Consider the following 12,141-nt stretch of genomic DNA (forward strand, 5'->3'; position numbering starts at 1 on the left):
TATATGGGCTCTCATTGGAGGAAGTCTCATATATGGGTTCTCATTGGAGGACGTCTCATATATGGGTTCTCATTGGAGGACGTCTCATATATGGGCTCTCATTGGAGGACGTCTCATATATGGGTTCTCATTGGAGGACGTCTCATATATGGGCTCTCATTGGAGGAAGTCTCATATATGGGCTCTCAAAAGTGATTTATTCCAGGAGGAGGGAAAGAGGGACAATGACTGACAGGAGCCAAGAACCCACAAATCACACGGGGGCGGCGGGGAGCTCGCAACATGGTCAGGTCATATCTCATGGTAGCCTCAAAAATAAGAGGGGACCAATATGTATGTGACACCCCCCCCCCCGGCACTGTAAAACTAGATACACGGCGCAGCAGACAGTATCACACATGATGGGATTGGATACATGGCTCAGCAGACGGTATCACACAGGAGAGGATTAGATACACGGCTCAGCAGACAGTATCACACAGGAGAGGATTAGATACACGGCTCAGCAGACAGTATCACACAGGATAGGATTAGATACACGGCTCAGCAGTCAGTATCACACAGGAGAGGATTAGATACACGGCTCAGCAGACAGTATCACACAGGATAGGATTAGATACACGGCTCAGCAGACAGTATCACACAGGAGAGGATTAGATACACGGCTCAGCAGTCAGTATCACACAGGAGAGGATTAGATACACGGCTCAGCAGACAGTATCACACAGGAGAGGATTAGATACACGGCTCAGCAGACAGTATCACACAGGAGAGGATTAGATACACGGCTCAGCAGACAGTATCACACAGGATAGGATTAGATACACGGCTCAGCAGTCAGTATCACACAGGAGAGGATTAGATACACGGCTCAGCAGACAGTATCACACAGGATAGGATTAGATACACGGCTCAGCAGACAGTATCACACAGGAGAGGATTAGATACACGGCTCAGCAGTCAGTATCACACAGGAGAGGATTAGATACACGGCTCAGCAGACAGTATCACACAGGAGAGGATTAGATACACGGCTCAGCAGACGGTATCACACAGGAGAGGATTAGATACACGGCTCAGCAGACAGTATCACACAGGAGAGGATTAGATACACGGCTCAGCAGACAGTATCACACAGGATAGGATTAGATACATGGCTCAGCAGACAGTATCACACAGGACAGGATTAGATACACGGCTCAGCAGACAGTATCACACAGGAGAGGATTAGATATACGGCTCATTAGACAGTATCACACAGGATGGGATTAGATACACGGCTCAGCAGATAGTATCACACAGGATAGGATTAGATACATGGCTCAGTAGACAGTATCACACAGGATAGGATTAGATACACGGCTTAGCAGACAGTATCACACAGGACAGGATTAGATACACGGCTCAGCAGACAGTATCACACAGGATAGGATTAGATATACGGCTCATTAGACAGTATCACACAGGATAGGATTAGATACACGGCGCAGCAGACAGTATCACACAGGAGAGGATTAGATATACGGCTCATTAGACAGTATCACACAGGATAGGATTAGATACACGGCTCAGCAGACAGTATCACACAGGATAGGATTAGATATACGGCTCATTAGACAGTATCACACAGGATAGGATTAGATACACGGCGCAGCAGACAGTATCACACAGGAGAGGATTAGATACATGGCTCAGCAGACTGTATCACACAGGAGAGGATTAGATACACGGCTCAGCAGACTGTATCACACAGGAGAGGATTAGATACATGGCTCAGCAGACAGTATCACACAGGATAGGATTATATACACGGCTCAGCAGACAGTATCACACAGGAGAGGATTAGATACACGGCTCAGCAGACAGTATCACACAGGAGAGGATTAGATATACGGCTCATTAGACAGTATCACACAGGATAGGATTAGATACACGGCGCAGCAGACAGTATCACACAGGAGAGGATTATATACACGGCTCAGCAGACAGTATCACACAGGAGAGGATTAGATACACGGCTCAGCAGACAGTATCACACAGGATAGGATTAGATACACGGCGCAGCAGACAGTATCACACATGATGGGATTGGATACATGGCTCATCAGACTGTATCACACATGGTTGGATTAGGTACATTTAGATACGATGCTTCCTGGAGTCAATTTATATGATTATCCTGTATCACGGTGTTAATAATAGTGAAATATTCTGCATTTTTATAGTTTATTGAACAAGAAGTGTCTTTTTTTTATTAAATGAATTAGAATTCACACGAAGAGACAGAAACGTCAAAGACAAAATTCCATTAAATTGTGAAACTGTTCAAAGGGGAAAAAAAGATTCATTTATTGAGATGTTAAATATACAAGTTTTTTCTAAATGCATATCAAGGCCTGAAGGAAAATGGAATATTAAATGTCTTATTTGGGGGGTTGGGGCTTTTATTTTCTCCTGTTTTTCCATTTTGCATATAAAATAAGACTAAAAGCCTCAGAGGATGTGAACCGACTCCTGATACACTGTATTATCATATCCCAGCACCAAGTCCAGAAAAAAGGAAGATAGAGGAATATTACCAAGCTGCAGTACAGCTTCTGATACACTAGAGGGCGGGGGTGGATTGGGAGGTCATTAGATAGAATGTACTGATGATGTCACAGCTCCAGGCACTGTGATGTTGTGTGATGGAACCAATCACCACACGGGCGGCAGTGCCAGCATTGGGGGGGAAGGCAAATATTTTCACACAAAACCCCAAAAATAACAGCACATGCCCCTCATACACAGTGCCAAGACACATGCCCCTCATATACAGTGCCAGCACATGCCGCTCATATACAGTGCCAGCACATGCCCCTCATATACAGTGCTAGCACATGCCGCTCATATACAGTGCCAGCACATGCCGCTAGATTGTAGTTTGCCAAAATGTACGTGAGTAGCCAAAATCCATCTGGGAAAGCGTCTTGTGGACAGATTAGACCAAGATAGAGCTTTTTGGTAAAACACATCATTCTACTGTTTACCGGAAATGCAATGAGACCTACAAAGAAAAGAACACAGTACCTACAGTCAGATATGGTGGAGGTTCAAAGATGTTTTGGGGTTGTTTTGCTGCCTCTGGCACTGGGAGCCTTGACTGTGAGCAAGGCATTATGAAATCTGAAGATTACCAAAGGATTGTGGGTCACATTGTAGTGTCCAGTGTCAGAAAGCTGAGTTTGTGTCCAACGTTCATCATCCAACCTGACGGATCAGGAGAGGATCTGCCAGGAAGAACGGCAGAGGATCCCCAAATCCAGGTGTGAAAAACTTGTTGCATCATTCCCAAGAAGACTCATGGCTGTACTAGCTGAAAAGGGGGCTTCTACTCAATACTGAGCAAAGGGTCTGAATACTTATGACCATGTGATATTTCAGTTTTTCTTTTTTAATAAATTTGCATTTCTTTTTTTTTTAGTCCAGATGGGGCGCAGAGTGCACTTTAATGAGAAAAAAATTAACTTTTTAGAATTTACCAAATGGCTTCAATGAAACAAAGAGTGAAAAATGTAAAGGGGTCTGAATACTTTCCGTACCCACTGTATGTGTATCTATGTACAGCTGGTATAACCTGGGTATCTTCTGTATATAATTATCTATGTACAGCTGGTATAACCTGGGTATCTTCTGTATATAATTATCTATGTACAGCTGGTATAACCTGGGCATCTCCTGTATATAACTATAACTGTACAGCTGGTATAACCTGAGTATCTCCTGTATATAATTATATATGTACAGCTGGTATAACCTGGGTATCTTCTGTATATAATTATCTATGTACAGCTGGTATAACCTGGGCATCTCCTGTATATAACTATATCTGTACAGCTGGTATAACCTGAGTATCTCCTGTATATAATTATATATGTACTGCTGGTATAACCTGAGAATCTTCTGTATATAATTATCTATGTACAGCTGGTATAACCGGGGCATCTCCTGTATATAATTATATATGTACAGCTGGTATAACCTGGGTATCTTCTGTATATAATTATCTATGTACAGCTGGTATAACCTGGGCATCTCCTGTATATAACTATATCTGTACAGCTGGTATAACCTGAGTATCTCCTGTATATAATTATATATGTACTGCTGGTATAACCTGAGAATCTTCTGTATATAATTATCTATGTACAGCTGGTATAACCTGGGCATCTCCTGTATATAATTATATATGTACAGCTGGTATAACCTGGATATCTCCTGTATATAATTATCTATGTACAGCTGGTATAACCTGGGCATCTCCTGTATATAACTATATCTGTACAGCTGGTATAACCTGGGTATCTCCTGTATATAATTATATATGTACAGCTGGTATAACCTGAGTATCTTCTGTATATAATTATCTATGTACAGCTGGTATAACCTGGGCATCTCCTGTATATAATTATATATGTATAGCTGGTATAACCTGGGTATCTCCTGTATATAATTATATATGTACAGCTGGTATAACCTGGGTATCTCCTGTATATAATTATATATGTACAGCTGGTATAACCTGGGCATCTCCTGTATATAACTATATCTGTACAGCTGGTATAACCTGGGTATCTCCTGTATATAATTATATATGTACAGCTGGTATAACCTGAGTATCTTCTCTATTTAATTATATATGTACAGCTGGTATAACCTGGGCATCTCCTGTATATAATTATATATGTACAGCTGGTATAACCTGGGCATCTCCTGAATATAATTATATATGTACAGCTGGTATAACCTGGGCATCTCCTGTATATAATTATATATGTACAGCTGGTATAACCTGGGCGTCTCCTGTATATAATTATATATGTACAGCTGGTATAATATGGCTATCTCCTGTACATAATTATATATGTACAGCTGGTATAACCTGGGCATCTCCTGTATATAATTATATATGTACAGCTGGTATAACCTGGGCATCTCCTGTATATAATTATATATGTACAGCTGGTATAACCTAGGCATCTCCTGTATATAATTATATATGTACAGCTGGTATAACCTGAGCATCTCCTGTATATAATTATATATGTACAGCTGGTATAACCCGGGCATCTCCTGTGTATAATTATATATGTACAGCTGGTATAACCTGGGCATCTCCTGTATATAAATATATAAGTGCAACTGGTATAACCTGGTATCTGCTGTATATAAATATACATGTGCAGCTGGTATAACCTGGGTATCTTCTGTATATAATTATATATGTACAGCTGGTATAACCTGAGTATCTTCTCTATTTAATTATATATGTACAGCTGGTATAACCTGGGCATCTCCTGTATATAAATATATAAGTGCAACTGGTATAACCTGGGTATCTCATATATATAATTATATATGTACAGCTGGTATAACCTGGGCATCTTCTGTATATAATTCTATATGTACAGCTGGTATAACCTGGGCATCTCCTGTATATAAATATATAAGTGCAACTGGTATAACCTGGGTATCTCATATATATAATTATATATGTACAGCTGGTATAACCTGGGCATCTTCTGTATATAATTCTATATGTACAGCTGGTATAACCTGGGCATCTCCTGTATATAATTATATATGTACAGCTGGTATAACCTGAGCATCTCCTGTATATAATTATATATGTACAGCAGGTATAACCTGGGTATCTCCTGTATATAATTATATATGTACAGTTGGTATAACCTGGGTATCTCCTGTATATAATTATATATGTACAGCTGGTATAACCCGGGCATCTCCTGTGTATAATTATATATGTACAGCTGGTATAACCTGAGCATGTTCTGTATATAAATATATAAGTGCAACTGGTATAACCTGAGCATCTTCTGTATATAATTATATATGTACAGCTGGTATAACCTGAGCATCTCCTGTATATAATTATATATGTACAGCTGGTATAACCTGAGCATCTTCTGTATATAATTATATATGTACAGCTGGTATAACCTAAGCATCTTCTGTATATAATTATATATGTACAGCTGGTATAACCTGGGCATCTCCTGTATATAAATATATAAGTGCAACTGGTATAACCTGAGCATCTTCTGTATATAATTATATATGTACAGCTGGTATAACCTGAGCATCTCCTGTATATAATTATATATGTACAGCTGGTATAACCTGAGCATCTTCTGTATATAATTATATATGTACAGCTGGTATAACCTGAGCATCTTCTGTATATAATTATATATGTACAGCTGGTATAACCTGGGCATCTCCTGTATATAAATATACATGTGCAGCTGGTATAACCTGGGCATTTTCTGTATATAATTATATATGTACAGCTGGTATAACCTGGGTATCTCCTGTATATAAATATACATGTGCAGCTAGTATAAAATAAGCATGCACATTCATTTTCCTTGTTCCTCCAGGCTCAGAAATCTTAAAATCACTAACGTGACGTCTCTTTGATTTCTATGAACTCAATTAAAATCCTGAGACATCGTCCAGCTGCTAACAGATCGTGATACTGAGTTCATACAAATGATAGGTAAGAGCAGAGCGCAGCTCCAATTACAAGAGGCTGAAGGTAAGTGACCGCCTACTGCTGATTAACACGCCCAAAGAGACGCTGCACAATTACGTGAGGACGGGGCAGTTATACTCCAGGCATGTCTCTGGTTCAACAGGAAAAAAGAAAGACAAAACAATTATTCTGTAAAATTTCATGTCCTCTCCAGAGCGACACATTCATTCCACAAAGTCACTACTTACACAGTAGATAAAAAAGTGCAGTCAGAAGTGACATTGGCATAGATCAGAACCCTGCCTCATCACCATAAATAATACTACACCCATTATAATACTGCCCCCTATGTACAGGAATATAACTACTATAATACTGCTCCTATGTGCAAGAATATAGCTACTATAATACTACTCCTATGTACAAGAATATAACTACTATAATACTGCCCCTATGTACAAGAATATAACTACTATAATACTGCTCCTATTTACAAGAATATAACTACTATAATACTGCCTCTATGTACAAGAATATAACTACTATAATACTGCTCCTATGTACAAGAATATAACTACTATAATACTGCCCCATATGTACAAGAATATAACTACTATAATACTGCCCCCTATGTACAAGAATATAACTACTATAATACTGCTCCTATGTACAAGAATATAACTACTATAATACTGCCCCCTATGTACAAGAATATAACTACTATAATACTGCCTCTATGTACAAGAATATAACTACTATAATACTGCTCCTATGTACAAGAATATAACTACTATAATACTGCCCCATATGTACAAGAATATAACTACTATAATACTGCCCCTATGTACAAGAATATAACTACTATAATACTGCTCCTATGTACAAGAATATAACTACTATAATACTGCCCCATATGTACAAGAATATAACTACTATAATACTGCCCCCTATGTACAAGAATATAACTACTATAATACTGCTCCTATGTACAAGAATATAACTACTATAATACTGCCCCCTATGTACAAGAATATAACTACTATAATACTGTCCCTATGTACACGAATATAACTACTATAATACTGCCCACTATGTACAAGAATATAACTACTATAATACTGTCCCTATGTACAAGAATATAACTACTATAATACTGCCCCCTATGTACAAGAATATAACTACTATAATACTGCCCACTATGTACAAGAATATAACTACTATAATACTGCCCCCTATGTACAAGAATATAACTACTATAATACTGCCCACTATGTACAAGAATATAACTACTATAATACTGCCCCCTATGTACAAGAATATAACTACTATAATACTGCCCACTATGTACAAGAATATAACTACTATAATACTGCCCACTATGTACAAGAATATAACTACTATAATACTGTCCCTATGTACAAGAATATAACTACTATAATACTGCCCCCTATGTACAAGAATATAACTACTATAATACTGCTCCTATGTACAAGAATATAACTACTATAATACTGCCCCTATGTACAAGAATATAACTACTATAATACTGCCCCCTATGTACAAGAATATAACTACTATAATACTGCTCCTATGTACAAGCATATAACTACTATAATACTGCCCCCTACGTATAAGAATATAACTACTACAACACTGCTTCTATGTACAGGACTATAACTACTATCATATTGCCCCTATATATGAGGATATATAGGACGTGTTTTCGTATTCAGTGTAGAATTTAAATGTATCTAGATGTCTATTTTCAGTAGGACAGGAGACTTTGTCATATTGTCTGAATGTTGACACTTGAGTTGATGTTTGTTGTAACTTATTGTCTGTTATCTCTGTAGGACAGTGACTCAGGGTCATGGAACAATGGATGTTTGCAAAATATGTTGATTACCATTGTATAAGTCCATGTGGCTTGTTGACCTGCAGAGCAATGGAGGACAAACTATGAAAATTGATTAAATGCTCAAACAAGAGAGATGAGCCCCTGCCAATCCCCCCCCCCCCCCTGAATGATGACCTGAGCCACATATGTGGATATAAAAAGTGATTTCTATCGTTCTGAAACAGGAATCAAAGAGAATTGCCAGAACAAAAGCTAGAACAACAAGACTCCATCAAGAGGGACACAGATTTGGATTCTACAAGATGCCAGCTTAAGGGACCACGGCCCCATTGACTATCACAGAACCCATGGATACGTTTGGGGAAACCAGGTTGGGACCCTCTGGTCACCTGGAACCCATGGATACGTTTGCAGAAAGGCAGGTTGGGACCCACCGGTCATCTGGTTCCATGGATACGTTTGGAGAAGCCAGGTTGGGACCCTTCGGTCACCTGACCCCATGGAGACGTTCGGAGAAGCCAGGTTGGGACCCACCGGTCACCTGGTTCCATGGATATGTTCAGAGAAGCCAGGTTGGGACCCTTCGGTCACCTGACCCCATGGAGACGTTCGGAGAAGCCAGGTTGGGACCCACCGGTCACCTGGTTCCATGGATATGTTCAGAGAAGCCAGGTTGGGACCCTTCGGTCACCTGACCCCATGGAGACGTTCGGAGAAGCCAGGTTGGGACCCACCGGTCACCTGGTTCCATGGATATGTTCAGAGAAGCTAGGTTGAGACCCACCGGTCACCTGGCCACGTACATCAATGGACTGTCAGCTTCTTAAGTTTGTCGTTACCTCTCTGTGGGTGCCCTCCAAAAGCAGGGGGCCACTGGTTGAGGTAGTTGACCCTGGAAGCCATCTCAGCTGCTCTAATCCCGGCGGGCCAGCGGAAGGGTGAGACTATGTAATTTTCTGCCATCTTGGGTATTTTCTGGGCTGTTCTATATGTTTATTGTCTGTTTGGTGGTTCAATAAAGTATTGCCACGCTGTTTTACCCGCACCCTGGGTTGTCTGAGTGGTATTATGCCCACTGGAGACCCCCGTGTCTTCACACCACTTACATTTCTTCCATCCTAATTTTCACTTGCTCTTATAATTTCGTGTTACTGAGTTTGATATTCTGGAGCTTCATCCATGGATCTGTATAAAACTTTGCTGGATCCTGATGAGGGGGCACAGACAGACCCCCGGCTCCGCACAATTACCGCTGGGAGTTGGAGTACCTGACTCAGGTGATAATGAGATTCAGCAACAGCCGAGAATTACACCGAGACTCTCGGGAAGCAGAGATTATCTCACGTCTGACAACCTGGGGACGGATCTGATCATTAGAGACGATAATATTCACAGAGAAGTCGGATCCCATCAGCGTGAGTCATGGAGGGACCCCAATGTGTGTATTTCAATTACAACACCCCCCTGAGATTGACAATATTCTTCTGTACGCTGCCCCCCTAGAGAGGCCGTCCTTATAACCAGTGCGCCTCCATATAATCTCCGCTATAACATAGACATGTTCTGCAGATTTGTTACATTCGTATCTGGTGTCTTTGTTTTCGGCACATTGCATTAGTATTCACCCCTGCTGCCCCCTTCCACCCTCGTCACCATTCATATGAAGCCTTTGGGCACTAGGTAATGGAGACTTGAAGATCTTCTCACCTGAGTTTTCCTTCCTGAGGCAGCTCGTGGTAGGGGTCATCGCACACCAACCGGCCTTCTGTGTCCAGCAGGTAGATGAAGGCATTGTCCTGAAATACAGAAGAGCCTGGTGAGCGGTGAAGAAGGACGGGGCCTACAACAGCCCCAAAAAGCCAAGCAGAGATGTCACACAAGAGTACAGAATCCAGGAGTCAATCAGGAGGACAAGAACCAGGACCCAAGACCATGACAAACCCAAGAACAGAGAAGAACAAAGCTTCCAAAACTTGAATTGGACCAGAAAATGTGACTTTAACCAAAAGTTTCCTTATTGTCATTAAAAGATGTATATTATACTCAGGTCTCTCCACACCCCAAAAGATCACACACAGCAGTGGATAAGAAGAAATCTACTCACCTCACCCCTCACCTGTCCTGCTGCCGCAGAGTCAGTGGCAGAAGACCAGAAGGAGCAAGAGGAGGTCAGAGCGGGGAGCTGTAGAAGCAGGTCGAGGGAGAGGCGAGGTGAGTATAATATTCTAGTATTTTTTAACCCCTTTTCAGACACCATTTTGCTGGACCTCAGTCTATAAAAAAATCAGATTTTTTTTTTTTTGGGGGGGGGGGATATCTTAGAAAATTCTATTTGCTTTTACTCAACTTACTTATCTCTAGGTACGAGCAGGAATCTGTGACTGATCCCTATAACAGTACCCCTAACTGCAGGCAGCATAGTGGCATCTATACAAGAGTGTCAATCATACAGTATAGCAGTGCCAAGATCACATCAGGAAAGCTTCCAAGAAACTGCCCACATAGTAGTGCCATGATATCACTCATGTAGTAGTGCCATGAGATCGCCGTATAGTAGTGCCATGATATCACTCATGTAGTAGTGCCATGCTATCGCCCATATAGTAGTGCCATGATATCGCCCGTATAGTAGTGCCATGATATCACTCATGTAGTAGTGCCATGAGATCGCCCGTATAGTAGTGCCATGAAATCGCCCGTATAAGTAGTGCCATGAGATCGCCCGTATAGTAGTGCCATGAAATCGCCCGTATAGTAGTGCCATGAGATCGCCCGTATAGTAGTGCCATGATATCGCCCGTATAGTAGTGCCATGATATCACTCATGTAGTAGTGCCATGAGATCGCCCGTGTAGTAGTGCCATGCTATCACTCATGTAGTAGTGCCATGAGATCGCCCGTGTAGTAGTGCCATGCTATCGCCCGTATAGTAGTGCCATGAGATCGCCCGTATAGTAGTGCCATGATATCGCCCGTATAGTAGTGCCATGATATCACTCATGTAGTAGTGCCATGAGATCGCCGTATAGTAGTGCCATGATATCACTCATGTAGTAGTGCCATGCTATCGCCCATATAGTAGTGCCATGATATCGCCCGTATAGTAGTGCCATGATATCACTCATGTAGTAGTGCCATGAGATCGCCCGTATAGTAGTGCCATGAAATCGCCCGTATAAGTAGTGCCATGAGATCGCCCGTATAGTAGTGCCATGAAATCGCCCGTATAGTAGTGCCATGAGATCGCCCGTATAGTAGTGCCATGATATCGCCCGTATAGTAGTGCCATGATATCACTCATGTAGTAGTGCCATGAGATCGCCCGTGTAGTAGTGCCATGCTATCACTCATGTAGTAGTGCCATGAGATCGCCCGTGTAGTAGTGCCATGCTATCGCCCGTATAGTAGTGCCATGAGATCGCCCGTATAGTAGTGCCATGATATCGCCCGTATAGTAGTGCCATGATATCACTCATGTAGTAGTGCCATGAGATCGCCCGTATAGTAGTGCCATGATATCACTCATGTAGTAGTGCCATGAGATCGCCCGTGTAGTAGTGCCACGCTATCGCCCGTATAGTAGTGCCATACTATCGCCCATATAGTAGTGCCATTCTATCGCCCGTATAGTAGTGCCATGAGATCGCCCGTATAGTAGTGCCATGATATCACTCATGTAGTAGTGCCATGAGATCGCCCGTATAGTAGTGCCAGGCTATCGCCCGTATAGTAGTGCCATTCTATCGCC

General features: G+C 41.4%; 1 protein-coding gene across 4 annotated transcripts in view; it reads right to left on the minus strand.

Moving 5' to 3' along the window:
• PDE2A (phosphodiesterase 2A) overlaps positions 1–12,141 on the minus strand; it is a 758,587-nt gene that overhangs the window by 376,908 nt on the left and 369,538 nt on the right. For all 4 annotated transcript variants that reach the window (XM_073661082.1, XM_073661081.1, XM_073661080.1 and 1 more), the window contains one exon: positions 10,101–10,189. In XM_073661082.1, the coding sequence (XP_073517183.1) occupies positions 10,101–10,189 (89 nt within the window). The remainder of the gene's footprint in view (positions 1–10,100; positions 10,190–12,141) is intronic.

The sequence above is a fragment of the Phyllobates terribilis genome, unplaced genomic scaffold (genome assembly GCF_046119375.1).
Source record: "Phyllobates terribilis strain yellow unplaced genomic scaffold, ASM4611937v1 Scaffold_2__4_contigs__length_985480577, whole genome shotgun sequence".
Lineage (NCBI taxonomy): Eukaryota > Metazoa > Chordata > Amphibia > Anura > Dendrobatidae > Phyllobates > Phyllobates terribilis.